The sequence below is a fragment of the Eleginops maclovinus genome, chromosome 22, assembly GCF_036324505.1.
Source record: "Eleginops maclovinus isolate JMC-PN-2008 ecotype Puerto Natales chromosome 22, JC_Emac_rtc_rv5, whole genome shotgun sequence".
Classification (NCBI taxonomy): domain Eukaryota; kingdom Metazoa; phylum Chordata; class Actinopteri; order Perciformes; family Eleginopidae; genus Eleginops; species Eleginops maclovinus.
Genome location: NC_086370.1, coordinates 22,362,387 through 22,382,427, shown reverse-complemented (window position 1 = coordinate 22,382,427; position 20,041 = coordinate 22,362,387). Strand labels below are relative to the sequence as shown.

Below are 20,041 nucleotides of genomic sequence, written 5' to 3'. Positions count from 1 at the left end.
ATTTACTTCTTGACTTTAACTTAAGTACATTTACTTCTTGACTTTAACTTAAGTACATTTACTTCTTGACTTTAACTTAAGTACATTTACTTCTTGACTTTAACTTAAGTACATTTACTTCTTGACTTTAACTTAAGTACATTTACTTGTTTGCTTTTATTTGTCACATAGTTATTTTACTACTTTTACTTAAGTAAAGGATCTGGCTATGGACTGGGTTGAAGAAAAGACACAAAAGTTAAACAAGATAAAAGAAGTAGTTGAAACTTTGCTTCGTAATTCAATGGAGCACCACCCTCTTAATGGCTGGGTTAGATATATACTGACCTCTGACCCTTCTGTTGTCCGTCCTGGAGTTAATGTGTGTCGGCTCCCCTCTGGAGCTTATCATTAGGTCTCCAGGGTGTGAGCTCAGACAAAAGCCACTGGGCTGTATTTGCATTGATTCAGCAGAAATTTCCGTTCAGTGGTAATTGAGGAAACTGCTGTCTCCAGTAGTATAAGCAGAAAGAGAAGGGGGAAAAAAGGGCTAAGAAGTGCGTTTTAAGCCATTGATTTTGTAATTATCAAACCGTTATACCGTCAGTGATTATTTCAAGTTGCAGAGGTTATTTACAAGATGTGCCAAAGTGGTTTAAAGGAGGAAAATGTTCATTCTATAACTTTCTGTATGAAAGAAAGCCCACTGACTACAGGAGAAAAACCTCTCTTAACAAGGAACACAAGCGTTCTGCTCTTGTAGTGTTTCTGCTCAATGGGACAAAGACAGCGCTAGGGGGAGTGCTCACCGTCCATGTTTCTGCCTCCATAAATCATCCATGTTAATCCCATGCACACACTGTCAGAAGCCATGCTCCACCGTGACAGTGAGATATGTGTGTGTACATGTGCAGGTGTGTGTGAGAACAAAAAGTCTGCTCTCTAAACCCCTGGGGCTTGACTCCGCCTGACCCGGTAGACACCATTGCCATTTATATGTAAGATGGATGACATTCAGAAAGAGATCAAACAGGATAAAATGCACGCCTGAAGAAGCCTCATGCGTGGTGTTAGTAGACGTTTGAAGACAGCACCTCTTTTCACCCTCTGTCTGAAACCAGAGCCCAGTCTGCTCTGATTGGTTAGCTGGCCGGCACTTAGAGAAGTCCCGCCCCTTACCCTATCACGGACAATGTGTTGGAGTGCTAGCCAGTTGATGCTTGAGTGTTACATATTGATGAGTAGCAATCAAGGAGTTTGGGGATTTTAGCCTTTGCAGACCATTTACATGCACACACACCATTATAACACACTACAGGAAAGGAGGAATCCTTTTGTCCCATAATATCATATTCATAACCACAACATTTTATTGTTCGTAGGATCCCATTGACTTCCACTATCTCAGCAGTAGTTTTCTGCTCATGAAGGAGCACACATAACAGGATCTGAAATACAAGTTGGTGTGTAGTTGGCCTCTTAACTGAACTGGTTCATTACAATGCAGAAAATAAGAGGCAACGATGAAGTTGTTTTGACAGAAATACGGCAGCAAGCTGTTACCATTGAATCATTTTATAAGGTTCAGATTTAAGATTCCACTTATTATTCCTGGAGGGTCTGATTTAGCTGAGATCCACATATTATTGCTCCGGACAAATCACTACAACTCTGACCTTCGGAGACCCGGCTGGTGTGTAGTTTGTTGTCTTATTTGATTGGAGGAGTTAGATTTGTTTGCCCTTTAATTGAAAATCAGGCCTGATGATGGGGGACAAGCCACACTATCAACACAAAGATCATCCATCGCTGTTTTGCTCGGTGCAAATACTGTACGTCTGTTTTCCTGCAGGTTAATAGAGTCGCATGGTTCCTGAAATAGGTCTGTGAGTGAGTTATTACTGCCAGGTAGAGTGGCATCTTTTAGATCTGGCGTGTATATGCATGATTCTCAGAAAGGGAAAAAAAAAAAAGTTAACAAGTGACATTAGTCCACCTCTCTGGCGGCTGAACGAGCGGATGATGAGAGGGCTACAATCACCGTTAATGGAACAGAAAGTGGACTGTAGTTACAAATATGCTTTCTGGCTGGATAGCAGTGCTCACATATAATGGGATTGCAATGGGAAAAAAAGTGTACATCGGAAATTGTTCTGGGCCGACGCCCAGGATCAGGATACTCCTATATATATATTCGACGTTTGAATCTGTGAGACTTATAGTATAGCTGTCATGGTTATGCAACAAACAGAACAATAATCTGACGCTAGGTTTATTTGATGATAACAGGATTTTATTGCTTGATGGTTGACAACAGATGGCACGAGGGTGTAGCCTAGACGTGGGGAGTACTGGATTACTGTATTCCCTCATAGTGACATTAAACAAATCAGATTACTGTCACATTTCTCAAAATTGTGGATTACTTTTAGGTTTACAATGTGAATAGAAAACTACAAAGATCATCTCGTGTTTGTTGTAACAGAGAAGAGGTTATCTGTTCTCTGTCAGCTGTTCTGTAGGCTTTGAGTGTGAATCTGCTATGAGATCTTCATTTCTTTTACATGTGGCCCTCAAAATGTCTCCAAATTCTGACTTATTTTCAAAATCTTGACCTTTTTCAAATTTCCAACAATTTTTTACGATGAATTATATTCCCAAAAAATCTAAATTTTCCCCAAAAAATCTAATTTATTTCTCAAAATTCCCACTTATTTTTCCAAATTTCTCAAAATTCTGACTTTTCTTTCCATATTTAGACTTTTGTCAAATAAATAAATGTCAACCTTTTTCAAATTTTCCCTTTTCCCCCGAAAATTAAACAGATTTCTCAAAGTTCAGATATTTTTCCAAATTTCAACTTTTTCCAAACTCTCACTTTTATTTCCCACAAATTCTCCAAATTAAAATTGTTTCCCACTTATTTTTCCAACTTTTTTTTAAAGTTCTGGACTTTTTTCAAAAATGTCCCTTGGTAATTTGTGTTGGTAATTTAAATCCTCAGATTCAGTCTTACATCGGAGGATTTAAGTAACCAACACACTAACACAGTTTGCCTCATGCATGTGTTACTTACTGCTGATCAAAAGAAGAAGCAGAGACACTGATCTGGTTCTTCTTTGAATCCAATAATCATCCATAATGCTGCTGCATCATATATCCATGATATATTCTAATGAAGAACCGGTAAAGTCCGTCTTATCGACAGCTTTTTCTTTAGTCAATGAAAATGGTTCTGCTTTAGAAGCAAAGCAGTTTATTCTGCAACTTCAAGTACCTGAGAGGTTGTTTCGCATTAATTTACTACTCCATTGTCTCTATATATTAATCCAACCTATGCATATTTTAGTATGCAATAGCTTTCAGTGAACAAAGCCCAATGAGTCTTCTCCGTTAATGCCTGCTTAATTCCCCCTTATACGCAGATAGATCGCGCAGAGGAGAGTGAGGTGGAGATCCATGGTGAACGCCCTATGCTCCCAAGGGGGCCAAGAGGATTACGAAGAAGAATACCCAGATAGAATAAGGTAAGGAGGCAGGAGAGTGCAACTGACCAAAATGACAAACATTTACATGAAATCTAGTGAGTAACTTTAATTGCATAGAGCTGAAGTGGCAGTGCTCTGTTTTCTAAAATGTCCTAAAACGACCCAAATGCTGCCATGAGGAATTTAAAAGACGGCGTACCATCCGTTTCTTACTGTGTTTGTTGTGTCTTCTTCAGGACGAGAAGGTGCAGAGGTTGCGTTTAATTGGTCCCTGTCTTTTCCAGTGTGTGCTATTGATGTGTGCGGCTGCTGCTTTAACAGACTCCATATCTTCGAATGTCAAACGACAGAAAGCGGTGTGAAAACGCACAACATGCTTTGAGTTTCCCCCACGGGCCCAGTGAAGGCTTCTCCTGCAGGCAGATGGCTCTCTGTGTGACATTAGGTGTGCTTCGATCTCATTCTGGTAGACAAATATTAAAACAGGTTCATGCACACAGAAGTAAATGTGCAGTGCAGCGGGGGAAACTGTGTTACCAGAAGCATCTTAAATGTTGTTTTACACTCTGCTGTACACCGTTAAATTGATTTGAACCCTGACTGGATTTACTGAAGCTCAACCGTTCGGCTGATTAACATAAAAGTCAAAATAAACATTCAATATTATTAGTGTTCTTTGGGTTCTGTCTGCTTAGACTCTGCACTCCTTCCTCTTGACTTCAGTGCTTAAAGTATGACGTTCTCTTTATGCATTCGTTCAAAAATGTATATATTACTGATGTATTTTAGAAACAGATATCTTATAAAGACACAATCACAAAAAGCCAAAGATGATAGTAACTACATACAATGATGGTCTTAACACATGGCTATAATGAACTACATCAGGGGTGGCCAACCCGCGGCTCTTTGCCCCGTCTCATGCGGCTCCATAATTCATATCGAATTTTAATTGTGTGGTTTTTTTGCGCATATGTATAACAACACACAGAGGGTTAACAACACACAAGTTCCAGGCCAATCGTTACACAGAGTTTTCGACACAAAAGTGCTTTAGCCAATCAAAATGCAGATCCTGCAGTCCCGGAGGCGGGCTTCACTGCACTCATGATGTGACAGTGAAGGGAGAGATCTGCATCCGAACGGCGAAAATAAAACCGCAATAACTCAATACAAAGTTGTCGAATCAAAACGGTAACACTTTGCAGTTGTAGATGTGTGTGAGAGGGCCTGCTCACGGAAAGCTGGCCACCGACACAGAAGGACTCCTGAGTTGCTGAATCGCGGTAACGAAATAAATAAGAGGGTGCATCTCTGGCAGCAGAGCTTCTTTTAAATACAAACATGTTCTTTACAAGCCAGATTTTTAAAGGACTGTTCAAGGCAATGAATGCCATCTTACTTCAAAGGAGCAACATGCATAGTGTGTGAGACAGTGCACACACTCTTAATGGCTGACAGTAGCGGGCCTCTGGTCTTAATACTGATTTCTGTCAATATCATGGTGTGTGACATCTACAAGAAATCTGGCTGAGCAGAGGTATGTGTGTCTGTCTGTGTGACGGAGTGTGTGTCTTTGAGTGTGTTTTCATGTTCTATGTGTGAGAGATAGAGAGGGGCACAGAGGGAGAGAGTGAGGGAGCACACCAGTCGCGTAGCTAGGCCGATGTTAGGTGGACTTCAGCCGAACCAATGAACATTTTCAAATTGAAAAGAAAAATATATTTTTTATTTATTTCTCACATTAGTGTTGAGAGTTGTGCCCCCTCCCCTTTCCAAGACCACACAGTTCTTTAAGATATAGCCTCTTAATTTTGCTCTCAAAGTGCACCAGATGCATTCTATCCATCTATCCATCTAAATCCATCTATCCATCTATCCATCTATCCATCTATCCTTCTATCCATCTATCCATCTATCCATCTATCCATCTATCCATCTATCCTTCTATCCATCTATCCTTCTATCCTTCTATCCATATATCTAAAGCACCTAAATCTCATATATAAATCCATCTTTCCCTCCTAATTTAGTCCTGGCCGTGCAGTGGGCGGGGCTTGGTGACTGACAGCTCCTGCATTGTGCCTCTGAGACTCCTCGATGGTAACAGCCTCATCTCCCGTTGCAGAGCTCTCCCACCCCCCCTCCCTGCCCCTCTCTCATTATCTTTATCTGTACACACACCTCCACTCCCTTTTCCCTTTTTTTCCCGTGGCTTTCTGTATGCATTCTGCATCTTTACTCACTCCCCACCCTGCGTTAGCGGAGGTGGGCATGCTTCCCGGAGCTGGTGCATCTAGCAGGTGCAGCCTCCTCCTCCTCCTCCTTCTCCCTCTCTCTTCATCCTCTCTCTCTCTCTCTCTCCGCAGCCGCTCCACCACGGTGCACACTCCGCTCTGTCTGTGCCTGCGTTTTCCCCCCCCCCTCTCATTCGTACTCTGTCTCTCAGCAGCAGCAGCTCAGGGGGGCAGCTGTATGTGCGTCTGCATAACAACTGCCACAGGTAAAGACAGCTGCATTCGTCGGATGTTTCCAACCCCACAGGGGGGTAGGAAGCTTTGGCTGCTGCGGTCGCAAGTTTCCATCCCGGCGCAGGGTTTCTAAGCATCTCCTGGAAAAAAGCATCCTGAAAGGGAAGGACGAGCAGAGGATCCCAGCAACCCGACCAACATATCACAAGCTGATTCAGAAGAGCACAGGCTTTCAGGGACGGAGCAGAAGACAGCTCTGAGGGGGAGATACAGAATCAGCGGGATATTTTTAAACACATCCTGTTTGTGTGTTTCCTCTAATCCCTTACTTTCTGCTTTTTCTGTTTCAATTATTTCCGACCACTTACTGCCTCTTCATCATTCATTTCATCCATGTGTGCCGGAATGTTTCCTGCAGATAGATGAGAGGAGGCTCTCTGAGTGCCTGCTGCAGTATTAACGGACGGTATACCGAGACAGCAGGGCGCTGAGCGGACAGCTTGGGGAAATCTGATCCACAGCCGGCTGGGGAAGGAGCAGGATCACGCGTCGCAGTTGCAGATTTATCCGCCCTGTGATACCACTGCGCGACAACACCCCTCTATCTCAACCACCCCCCCCCCCCCCCACACACACCCCACCCCTCTCCCTACCTCTGTTCCCATCTAAAGTGTGGCTTTTTGACTGGATCAGGAACATCCATTGGATTCTACATCTTCGTTTTCAGCCTCACTGGGATCTAGAGCACAAGGAAGCGAAAGTGGGATCGGATCAAAAGAGTGAAAAATAAAACAATCTCAAGGAAAGGAGAGGCTGATTGAAAAGCAACGGGCGTCAAAGATAGTGGATAATCCAAGGAGAGCGATCGACCGACGCATAAACCACAGATCTCTTGCTGTCTGTCCGTTACGAAACAGGGAATTTGGGAGCTAAGAGACGCTGACTCGGCTAAAGGTGTTGGATCGGGCTGCAACGGAAACATTTTCAATCTTTTTTTGGTCCTGCTCGGAGTAGGGAGGTAACAAGACCCACCCTTCAAGTTTGCCCCCCTCATTAGACAATACAGACTGTGGATTGTGCTTGGAGGGGACATTTATGCATGTTAAGTAGAAATAGCTGTGGATTTTTTGCTGCAGTGACATCTGAACACTGATGCCACAGATTCCTCACATGCACAGATGTAAATCTGTTCCTTCCCACCCATCTCTCCCTCCTCTCCCTCCTTCTCCTCGATTGGAGGAATCACTTCTTCCTCTTCTCCTCTGGCTTACCCTGCTGTGAACGGTCTTGAAGTTCACGGCCACTTCAGTTGGACATCAGGAGTTGGGCAAGACTAAACGAGGGCTAATCGAGGCGATCATCCGACTACGCCACCTCTCCCATTTCTCACTGGGTGTCTCTGTGTGTGAGTGTGTGTGTGCTTGTGTTTGTGATTGCGTGTTTGCATGTGTCTCCTGCACCCCTCCTCTTCTCTCTATCTTTGGATTACATATTTGTGTACGTGTTACTGAGCGTCCGACTCCCATTCGTTCACCCTTTGTCTCTTCTCATTGTCCCGCATTGTTGGGAGCCTTTCTGCCATGTGCTACGGATGCTTATCACAGGGTTAACCCTCAATGAGCCATAAAGGACGGCAGGGAAGGATGAGCGAGTGTTCTGGGGCAGCTGTGTCCGGGGCGGTGATCCTGGAGGAACCTGAGGGTTCAGGGGCTCCAGGGGGCCGTGGTGAAGGCCAGGCCCCGAATCAGGGTCCCCTTCGCTGTGCAGTGTGGCCTCGCCAGCAGACATGGCTGTGTGTGGTCCCCTTGCTCATTGGTTTTATCGGCCTTGGATTGAGCCTGATGTTGCTGAAATGGATTGTTGTCGGTACAGTGCGGGATTACGTGCCAACAGACCTGGTGGATGCTAATCGAATAGGCCAGGATCCTATCTTCCTGTCCAAGCCAAGCGGCATTCCCAAAAGTCCTGACACTACCACCACCACGACTACTCCTACAGTTGATGGCGGGAACCCAACGCCTAGAACTGTTACCGCCGCCAAAGGTAGAACTCGCTCCACCGCTACTACCACAACCATAAACCCCAGAGGAGGAGGAGGAGCCTCGGGTAGCCAAGTCACACCAAGGAATCCTGTAAACCGACGCGGACCGCCTGCTTTTACTACGACTACCTGCGGCGCCACGGACGACCTTCGTAATTGGAGCAGCGACATCTAGCCCCTCACCGGCCAATCCTACCGTACTCCACGACTCCACGCAGATGTGGACCCTGGAGCATACTACTACAGAGACGGTCTCGACCACGCTCACCACGCGTACGCACGGCCACCGCAAAACACGTAAGTCGCTTGCTTTTGTTCATGCAAAGAGCCATTTTGTTATCTGGCTTGGAAATATCAATCGAAAAGCATGCCATCTTGGATCTCTGATAGCTTTGGGGGTTGGCTCGGTTGAACAGATTGGTGGGCACGTTCACTAAAGGCATTCCTCAGGGGTGTGTCCTCTTTACTGGCTGAAGAGTCAGTCAATGTTGTCCATCGATGGGTTCATTGCATCGTTTCTTTGGGACCATTTGGATAGCAATAACAGCTTACTGTTCTTTCCTTTGAGATTGCTTTTTTGACCCTCCATTGCATCAATAGCATTGATGGGTACAGTAAGACTTACTGATTGCACGACTCAATAATCTATCTTTCTGCTCTTGATGGGTCAACGATTTCTTGCTGAGGTGCTAGCTTCATATGCTTTCAGCAATAAGAGGTCCTCGTTGGCAACATACAATGAGATTGAATTGTTCGTACATACAAGAGGGCTGATTCATGCAATGTGGTTATTAATGTGATACTTATGTGCTGTGAATAATGTAGTTAATACTACAACCGAACAAAAATCCATGCTTTTTTAGGCTAGTTTTGATTACAAACTGTGGATATTTGTGTGTTGTTTTGTTCCTGTGAACCTCCAAACCTTTGTGTTGTTTTATAACAACTGTGACACTAACAGGCTAAATCCCGGCTGTTATGAAAATTGATATTTGTTGTTTGACAAGAAAAGCTTTCTCATCCATCTGTGAAATGATGCTGACTCTTCCTCCAAGGTTTTTTCCCCTCTGTCTGTGACCCGAGGCATGCTATGCGCACATGCTATTGATTAGCGCTGTTGGGATTGTCTTGCAGCGATCAATGACACACAGACACACACACATCAAACAAACATACTGTACACACACACACACACACACACACACACACACACACACACACACACACACACACACACACACACACACACACACACACACACACACACACACACAAACACACAGCTTCCTCCATGATAAATCACTCTGCTCTCAAAATGGTGTCACATTATGGGCTGGATATCGCTCTTCAGGTTTCTGATCCTGGCAAAGCAAACAGTTGTAAAAGTGACAGGAATGGGTTATATTTAACACAACGTGACCTTGTGCGGGGACTATCCTATACCATAATCACATAAACGTATATCCCTTATTGTAGTTGTATTTGACTCTATAGTTACATTACACTTATTAATGTCAAGGTCTTGACCATTTACTTGTGATATGGTTATGCTGTATGTAATGAATTCATTTGCACTGACCTAAACGCCTCCGTGATGCCATTCAAGCTTGATTATTGTTGCTGTTCTCCCCTCATAGTCTATTGTCAGATATAAATTATAACTGCCATTTATTCAATTATGCATATTAGGTAATGACTGCCATATATTAAATCATTGATAAACTAAATCATCCCATCCCACCTGTTTCCGTCATGTCCGCTCCGCTGCAAAGGTGCGGCTGCTTCTTTTGTGTCCGCGATAATGACAATGTTCCCAGAATGCACCGGGGGAACGTTCCGTCGCATAATTAAAAACATAGGGTGGGAAATTGTGTATCATTTCATTACCATGAGGAGAAAAAAAAGGGAGCTATTCATCACCAGCCTTTCATTAATTAATTAACCATTAAAAAAAAGAGTGCTAATATCTCCAGCAAATGCTCATGAAAACCATTAAGCCTGGCTGATGAATATCCAAAGGAAAATGTCACTCCTTCTCCAGCTCGCCTGAAAAACGACTGACTCACTCGATAATCCCAAGCACCCTTCACCCCTCCTTTATTTCACCACCCACATGCTGCTTTGATTTGGACCGTCATTCTCACAATTACTATCCATTTTGTATGAATGCAGTATTACTGAACTCCCAGTGTTGGCCTATGCTCAGAATTGGACTAAATTCTATTAATTTAAGTACAGTGGGCCATCTGTGTGCTCCCATTGATGCTGTCTTTGTGGATCACAAAATAGCACATAGATTTTTATCTCACACTGGGCTGTGGACTGGAAAGTGTGCTGAGCTGCTTTCTATAAGCATTTTCTGCTATTGTAAATATTTCCCGACACAGTTTATAATATTTTGTACTGATGACTCAACCTATTCACAGCCAGCTTGGAATAGCTCCATTGCCAGACAGCTGTTTTTATCTCTGCAGACAATACATGGCACTTCCACCTCCCGGACCCCTGGTGTAGTGCGGCTTGTGTTGCTATTTGGTGACATTCTAGCTCGTCTAGCTGTCAAAAAAGTCAAGACCTGCCAACTATAGGAAGATATAATAGTCGTGGAAGTCTTGCTTCTTGTAAAATGTCACTTTGAAAAACATGATTGACAAATCCGCCGGACCTTACAGAGTCTTCAGATGTCCCCGAGCGCAGAATGGAGCCGAGATTTCACAGACATGATACCATTATAGGGAGCCGAGCGACCTCTGCACTGCCGGGTGAAATGTCATGTGATGCCTCAGCAGATAATATCAGGTGGATCGAGCCAAGTGGAAAGCGGATCTGTGACCTTATTCGTCAACCCTCTTAAGAATACAGGTTAACTTCTGTAATGCCTCGTATAAACTGAACTGTAAATGGAAAGGAAATTGAAGAAGAGTTCTCTCGCTCAAGGTTAATAAGTGTCTATGTATTGTATGACTTTATGTAGAGTGCTGCTTACTGTCGGATTTATAACATGCCGGAGAAGATGCATCATGGGAATGACCTGTAATGAGAAGCTCTCATTATAAAAACAACTGTTAGGTCGTGAGCATACGTGAATAATACCCAGTGACTCAATCCCTACGATGACAAGGCATTGGGAATGTATGTCACCTATAATGAAGGTAAAGAAAAAGCCCATGAAACTGAAATGGTCAGCAGATATTACTCTTGGATTGCAGATTATTTCATGCTCAGGTGCGTGCTCCTGATATCCCGGTGCAGTGTGAGGTCTTTGTCTCCGTGCTGAGCCACCGGGATTAGGTTTCAGTCAGACACTGGCCATGAAACCTAAATCCCGATTAACAGTGCATCAGCATGACTTTGGAAGCAATAGAATTACATTAGCCCACCTATCAGTCACACACACTCTACGTGGGCTTACAAGCAGACTGTCTGCTGGAGGATCGGTCAAATGGACGGTCTGGGGCGGGACGTTATTCAGGAAGAGATGAGGAGGCGAGCACTATCTCTTAGCTGTGTTTCAGGGTGTATTAAAGAGGCCTCAGGAAATGCTTGACGCATGTTTTTACAGCACTAATAAAGCTTTTTGTGACAACATTAAAGTAACTCTTGCATTCTTCGTTCCAGCCCAAACTCTTCATCATGATCTAACTCTTTATGCTCCTCTTATAGCTCAAAATCTGCAGAAAGCTATAGGATTATGTTGGGCTGACATCGGCAAGCGGCCCTGATCCAGCAGGACGTGCGATATCCGGAATAACAAGCGTTGGGTTCAGCCATTTGCTTATCTTTACTCACCCTTTGAGACCATATTCATCAGGAAACTAGGCCTCGACTCGCACGAGAATGCAAGCCATGTTTGGATGGGTTTCAGTCGGACATGACCTCACAATCTAACCAACCATCAAATCTGATCCTAGACCAACTTTACTCTCCATTTATAGACCCCATTACACCAAAAGCAAGGATATAAATCATTTTTATGGAAGGGATTATTGACCCTGTAACTATTGATAAGTCTTAGCTCTGTGTCTTTTGTTGGAAATGTGTCTTGAACGTTTATATTCCTAGTGATGTCAACTTAGCGTAGAAAATACCCCCAAATTAACTGACAATTAACCCTGGCTTTCATCCCTGCTGGCCACCATCAGTGCATCAGTGTATGGTGGCGTTCATCATCTCATTGGAAGAGCTTTTAGGTTTTAAACCAGATTTTAGGTTTACACATGATTGTAGAGTTCACAGCAGCAGCACTTGGATTAGTTCTCTGTGAGCTGCTTACCACCAGTGTTTTACTATTGGGTGTGTGACTCCTGTGTCCACAGCAGCATGTCGAAATGTGTCCATCCGTGTCACTGTGAGTGTGACCCTGCTCCGACCTCTTGTGTGAATGAGGAGGGAATCTGCAGCGTCCCTGAGGTCTGATTGCTTCCTGGCTGATTAGAGAGAAAGCTTTTTCGGGACTACCGTATATCTTTTGAGGCAAGCGATGTGTGGAGGAAATGTATAATAGTGGACCTCAATATCCATCCTGTGAATATTGGGTTGTGTTCTTATTGTGTCTGATAGAGAAGGGTCAATGAACCTGGGTATCTCTGATTCTTAAGTTACTTCACTTGAATATAATAATTTATATGCAATGCCAGAGAAATATAAAAAGGTATGAGGAAATTGGGGAAACTGACCTTGTCCTCAGAAGTGTTAGCCATCTGTTGTTAATTTTGCTTGGAAATTTGCTTCAGTTTCTGGTTTATTTCCCAATATTGAAGCTGTTCTTGAGGCGTGGCATGGTGCACATCGCCCACCGGATGAAGCCGTCCATGAGCTTTGGAGCTTTAGCACAGATTAAGATACTTACACTTTTGGTATTTCATTCTTCTCTTCCAATTTCCTATGAGTCCAATAGAAATTCTGTGTAAACCATGATTTACAGTTATAGGGTTCTTGAGCAAAGTCCCAACTCAACTGGGCCTGTAACACCCCCCACCCTAAAGGGACGTATATTTCCATTCATCTCAATGATAAATGCATGAGCTTTCCAAAGGTTCCACTTCATTTGAGTGTCAAGATAGCTTATAACTAATTGGACGAGTTGTTTCTAAAAGATCAAGGCACTTTTTTAAAATATACAATATACTTCAGTCAGTTTATCTGCATGCAGCGTGGTGGAGACCGATGTGCCGGACCACTAACCCAATGCATCAAGAACCTGTCATGCCGTCCCCGATTAGAGTTTTAATTTGCCGAAGACGCTGTGAGAATGAAGCTTAGCGTCACTTTGATTTACTCTGATGAAATGTCTTGCAGGGGGGGAAAGAGTGATGAAATATTAATGGAGCCAAAGAGAAACATGTTCAATATGTAGCGGAAAGTGTAAATAATTAAAGATGGTCCTTTGACAAATTATCCCACGCTGAGCGATTCACCGCACATGCAAGCCTCTTCTTCTTCTTCTCCCGTGAATGGAGGTGTTCTGCGGGGTCTTCAATCCCCATGCCGGGTGGCTTTGTTTTTGGTGATGGAAAAGAAATGTTGAGTCTTATTTAATTGTTTGGATTTTCTAAAGAAACACTCAATCTGCACTGGAAGAAATCCTGCTCTGAAAAGTAAACAACTGAAAATCAGCTTGATAGGATTTCTTGAAATGAGATGGGACATACTCTATATTTTACAGCAATCAGGACGTGTTTTGTTACAAAATAAGCCAGAAATGCTCAAAAGTGTTCTGTTTTCTGATGTTTGTTGGTGATTTTCCAATGCAAATGTAAACAACAAGACCCTATATCTCACTGCATGGTTACTTCTTAACTTATTAGGGTCGTATTTAAAGTGTAAAGACATATTCTGACTAGATATTGGACAAATATACTTGTAGTGTGCCTCTCTCCTCTCTTAATTGTTCGCCTCTGTTCTCCCTCCCCCACATCTATCGGCCCGGTCCAGATGATGAAGAAGTACAAAGTGGTTAAATTCTGCTGCTTACCTCAGAGAGGGCTTTTAATAATGAATTCGGGATTAAGCTCCCTTGATTAGATGAGGCTTGCTCCATTTCATCGCAACCAGTGGCGGGGAAGGTAGCGGCTGACGAGATGTAAGCGGAGTTAATTCCTTTTCTGGGATTCACCTGCCCCGCGCCGGCTCTCCGGAGGAAGCTGCCACCTGCTAGCTAACTGCTCCGATGTCCCTGTTCTCTCAGGTGTTTGCTTCAGACTGCTCGTGGGAAAGTAGATCTTGTTGAGAGTCAATAGAGAGTGCTCAGGATGAAGGTTGAGACAGTTTAGTAAAACCACAGGGGCAGTCATAGAAACGCTACGGGATATTCCAACAATTCAGGCACACAGCCGTAGAAGGAGACCTGGCTCTACGCCCGGATCATCAGGTTAAATGCCAAACCCTTGATGTGTGTCGGGTCGTAACCTTATCAAAGGTTAATCTTATTTACATAATTGGCATTTAACTTACAGCTGTCAGGTTTGCAATCATCCACATTTAATTGTGAATGAAAAGGTCTTCCTTACATTTCAGATCTAGGTTTGTACAAATACGTTTTAAAATACCTGCAAGGGTTTATAGAGTTAGGGCTACTTTAAAGAGTCCTCTCCTGCTGATGTTCAGGTGTATATCAGTATGTAGCGTCTCTACTTTAAAGAGTCCTCTCCTGCTGATGTTCAGGTGTATATCAGTATGTAGTGTCTCTACTTTAAAGAGTCCTCTCCTGCTGATGTTCAGGTGTATATCAGTATGTAGTGTCTCTACTTTAAAGAGTCCTCTCCTGCTGATGTTCAGGTGTATATCAGTATGTAGTCTCTCTACTTTAAAGAGTCCTCTCCTGCTGATGTTCAGGTGTATATCAGTATGTAGAGTCCCTACTTTAAAGAGTCCTCTCCTGCTGATGTTCAGGTGTATATCAGTATGTAGCGTCTCTACTTTAAAGAGTCCTCTCCTGCTGATGTTCAGGTGTATATCAGTATGTAGCGTCTCTACTTTAAAGAGTCCTCTCCTGCTGATGTTCAGGTGTATATCAGTATGTAGCGTCTCTACTTTAAAGAGTCCTCTCCTGCTGATGTTCAGGTGTACATCAGTATGTAGAGTCTCTACTTTAAAGAGTCCTCTCCTGCTGATGTTCAGGTGTATATCAGTATGTAGCGTCTCTACTTTAAAGAGTCCTCTCCTGCTGATGTTCAGGTGTATATCAGTATGTAGTGTCTCTACTTTAAAGAGTCCTCTCCTGCTGATGTTCAGGTGTATATCAGTATGTAGTGTCTCTACTTTAAAGAGTCCTCTCCTGCTGATGTTCAGGTGTATATCAGTATGTAGCGTCTCTACTTTAAAGAGTCCTCTCCTGCTGATGTTCAGGTGTATATCAGTATGTAGAGTCTCTACTTTAAAGAGTCCTCTCCTGCTGATGTTCAGGTGTATATCAGTATGTAGAGTCTCTACTTTAAAGAGTCCTCTCCTGCTGATGTTCAGGTGTATATCAGTATGTAGAGTCTCTACTTTAAAGAGTCCTCTCCTGCTGATGTTCAGGTGTACATCAGTATGTAGTGTCTCTACTTTAAAGAGTCCTTTCCTGCTGAAGAGTTTTCCAGAGTGATGTCACTTTGTTCCGGAAGTAAACAAAGGAGTCAGATGGAGGCGAAACTTTGGGATTGTAGCCTTTGCAGACCATTTACATGCACTAAAAACTATATAACACACTACAGGAAAGTAGTAGGGTCTCTTTACCAATAACAACATGTTGTGAAACAGGACTTAAATTAAGCCTTAAACTTGATTCTTTTTTCTAAATCTTACGACACATCAGGGAGCGTATACACATATTGATTTCCGTGGGTTATTAAATGGAGAGGTTTCCGAGGTGAGAATACTCACGGCCCCTTTCTCCCACAGCCCACCTTCTGCTCGCTCTCTTATTAAATCTGTCAGCTGGCCCACAGCAGCAGACCGTTTAACACAAGTAAGCAAATAAATATCAGACTGTTACGAGTTCAACCGTAGCCAACAGCTAGTGTTGCAGTTCGTTCCTCTGTAGTTATTTCAGAGGAGTATGGATCAGGACAAATCAGCGCTAAGTGACCCGAGGACTCCACAGGAAAAAACAACAACGAAGACGTTTTTTAAAATGCTTAAAAGTGGAACATGTTCCTGATCTTTTCACAACTTCTTGCTGTCATGGAAATGTAATGCTTGAAGTAGAAAAGGAATAAGTAATGTGACTTTTTTATAGCACCATCAAACTGGTTTAGGAGGACAAAGTATGACTTTCTCAACCAAGGTTACTGCTGGTTCAGTTCAATATTTAGTGACTTTAGTTTCAGTTATTCTTTATGCTTTTCATTTGAAGGAGGTTTTGGACACTCGGTGATTAGGTTATATTTTGGACACAGGTGGTGGTGGGATTTGTACCAGATGAGCATACATTTTTTGTATGCAGGAGAAACCATCAGGAGAAACCATCAGGAGAAACCAGCAGGAGAGGCCACTGGTGAGATTTCTGTATTATGAGAATACAGAAAAAGGACAGAACAATATTCTTGCCTGGACATTGGACATTGTTCTACCTGTGTAAGATTCACTATCTGCTACCTTTTTTTCTATAGCTACTATGAGTCTATGAGAATTTTTAAGAAAAAAAGCCGGAATGTTTAGGATTTAGGATTTTTTTTTTTGGTGAAAAAATATTTAAAAGAAAATAATCTGGTTTTTTTCGACGTTTCGAGAAATCCAGAAATGTGAAAAAAAGTCAGATCTTTTGTTTTGTAACGTTCAAAATGTCCCAACTTCAATATGTAGACATCATCTTTAAGTGAAATGAGCCAAGTGACAGACTTGTTTCAGGATGCAAGTGTAAAATAATCACTGGTGATGCATTGGTGTGAATAACAGACCTCCCCCCCCCTCCCTGCCTTCTGTTTATTATGCTGCTGGCACCTGGCAGTAAACAATGCTATTAGTGAAGATAAAATGCATAGACAGTGATTTTTTAACCTAGAGCTGAGGAAGCCTCTCTCTCGGTCGCTGTCTCAAGGTCAGAGTGTGATTGATAGTACCCATACTCTGCTGCTGGTGCTGACCGAAATTACTCAAGTACATGTATGTAATACCTTCAGTTGCTAGGCAGATTTGGATGAATGATGGTAAATATAATGAACCCTTAAATCAGACTGTAGTTCACCTGCAGTAAATCCAGCAGCTACCCTGCAGTATACAAAGCCATTCAAACTAGCTGCACCTTTACCAGCTCTGAGAACACTTTAATGATCAATCATTATAAAACATATCAGAGATATTATTCTGAAATGGACCAATCAGACAATGAGTACTTTTACTGTCGCTACTTTAAGTACATTTAGAGGAGAGTACTTTCTACTTTCACTGGAGGAACATTTAGAATACTTTCACTGTGACAGAGTATTCCTACACTCTGGTACTTCTACTTTACTCAAGTACAAGATCTGAGTACTTCTACTTTACTCAAGTACAAGATCTGAGTACTTCTACTTTACTCAAGTACAATATCTGAGTACTTCTACTTTACTCAAGTACAAGATCTGAGTACTTCTACTTTACTCAAGTACAAGACCTGAGTACCTCTACTTTACTCAAGTACAAGACCTGAGTACTTCTACTTTACTCAAGTACAAGTTCTGAGTACTTCTACTTTACTCAAGTACAAGATCTGAGTACTTCTACTTTACTCAAGTACAAGATCTGAGTACTTCTACTTTACTCAAGTACAAGATCTGAGTACTTCTACTTTACTCAAGTACAAGACCTGAGTACTTCTACTTTACTCAAGTACAAGACCTGAGTACGTCTACTTTACTCAAGTACAAGATCTGAGTACTTCTACTTTACTCAAGTACAAGATCTGAGTACTTCTACTTTACTCAAGTACAAGACCTGAGTACTTCTACTTTACTCAAGTACAAGACCTGAGTACGTCTACTTTACTCAAGTACAAGATCTGAGTACTTCTACTTTACTCAAGTACAAGACCTGAGTACTTCTACTTTACTCAAGTACAAGACCTGAGTACTTCTACTTTACTCAAGTACAAGACCTGAGTACTTCTACTTTTACTCAAGTACAAGATCTGAGTACTTCTACTTTACTCAAGTACAAGATCTGAGTACTTTTACTTTACTCAAGTACAAGATCTGAGTACTTCTACTTTACTCAAGTACAAGATCTGAGTACTTCTACTTTACTCAAGTACAATACCTGAGTACTTCTACTTTACTCAAGTACAAGATCTGAGTACTTCTACTTTTACTCAAGTACAAGATCTGAGTACTTCTACTTTACTCAGGTACAATACCTGAGTACTTTTACTTTACTCAAGTACAAGATCTGAGTACTTCTACTTTACTCAAGTACAAGATCTGAGTAGTTATACTTTACTCAAGTACAAGATCTGAGTACTTCTACTTTACTCAAGTACAAGATCTGAGTACTTCTACTTTACTCAAGTACAAGACCTGAGTACTTCTACTTTACTCAAGTACAAAATCTGAGTACTTCTACTTTACTCAAGTACAAGATCTGAGTACTTCTACTTTACTCAAGTACAAGATCTGAGTACTTCTACTTTACTCAAGTACAAGACCTGAGTACTTCTACTTTACTCAAGTACAAGATCTGAGTACTTCTACTTTACTCAAGTACAATACCTGAGTACTTTTACTTTACTCAAGTACAAGATCTGAGTACTTCTACTTTACTCAAGTACAAGACCTGAGTACTTCTACTTTTACTCAAGTACAAGATCTGAGTACTTCTACTTTACTCAAGTACAAGATGTGAGTACTTTTACTTTACTCAAGTACAAGATCTGAGTACTTCTACTTTACTCAAGTACAAGATCTGAGTACTTCTACTTTTACTCAAGTACAAGATCTGAGTACTTCTACTTTACTCAAGTACAAGATCTGAGTACTTCTACTTTACTCAAGTACAATACCTGAGTACTTTTTCCACCTCTGATTATGAAAAGGTTTTAGATAGACTAAACTACCTAAGAGCATATCAAATTTGCAAAGACCTGCGTTCACTTTCGTTCACTTCATTCTGACACCAAATGATTGCTAGTTCTACAGTTCTTGCATTGTGTACATTAGTTAAATATATGGCATGTATCCTCCGTGTGACTGCTCTATGTAATTGGCTCTCCCTTTGCCCCGCTATAACCTTTCTCCAAGTTTAATGTTTTAAAATTGAGCTCTTAGTCTTACTTTAGACAGATAAACAGAGCTGAAACATAACCTCTCTTGCTTTGAAAGGTGTCAAAATGCATGAAAGGTAAAGCATTTGAGTTCCTCTACCTCTGAGTCTATTGGAGTTGACCTCTATTGTAAATATAAGTCATAATTTCCAACTCAAACCTGACTAATAAACCCCTCGGGCTCATCTAAGAGATCCGTTTCCCATCCATTAAGACGTCAGAACCAGTGAGAGACCCTCCCTCTCCTTTAGTTTTAGATAGCGGTTCGTTGTGGGTGTGTCAGCGTCTGGTGGCACGTTTCTCATGCACATTACATGAGCCACCGTCAGCCGTCTTCCGTATGAGATATTGATCCCAATGTGATTGTATCCTGGTCTTTTGCCACTCAGCACTTTTAGCCGGCGTCCCTGCGAGCGAGCGGCGCTGCGTTTGGGCGTAGGTCTGATTATCCCGAGCTTGCTGCATTTTTTTTGCTGCTGTTATTTTTAGCTTCAAAGATTGTTGCCAGCTTCTCTCTCTGGGAGACTGCGTGGAGCTGGCTGTTACTGATGGAGGCCTCAGATCTGACAGAGCTGGAGGAAATAGAACAAAGACAGTCGAGACGGAGACTTAAGTGTCAGTGGAAGAAGGTTTTATGTTAAAATCATTACCGTTTTAAGATGTTAAGCTCAGTGAAATAAATATATTTCCTGTGTTTGTTTTGGAGGCTGCTGCCATTGTATCCTTTTATGCTAAGTAACAGCGCCGTGAGTCCGGAGAAGTAGAAGGCAATTTCCAGGAAAGCAGAGCTGCTAAACCGCACATTACTTATCATGTTACCACGCAGGAGGTTTCAGGAGGAAGCAGG

The 20,041-nt window shown here is 42.3% G+C and overlaps 1 protein-coding gene across 1 annotated transcript in view; it reads left to right on the top strand.

Annotated features, from left to right (window-relative positions):
* The first annotated feature begins 7,554 nt into the window (after positions 1-7,554).
* LOC134859253 (pro-neuregulin-3, membrane-bound isoform) overlaps positions 7,555-20,041 on the top strand; it is a 321,042-nt gene continuing 308,555 nt past the window's right edge. Inside the window, 2 exon segments of the mRNA XM_063875647.1 lie at positions 7,555-8,109; positions 8,111-8,276. Of these exon segments, the coding sequence (XP_063731717.1) occupies positions 7,555-8,109; positions 8,111-8,276 (721 nt within the window).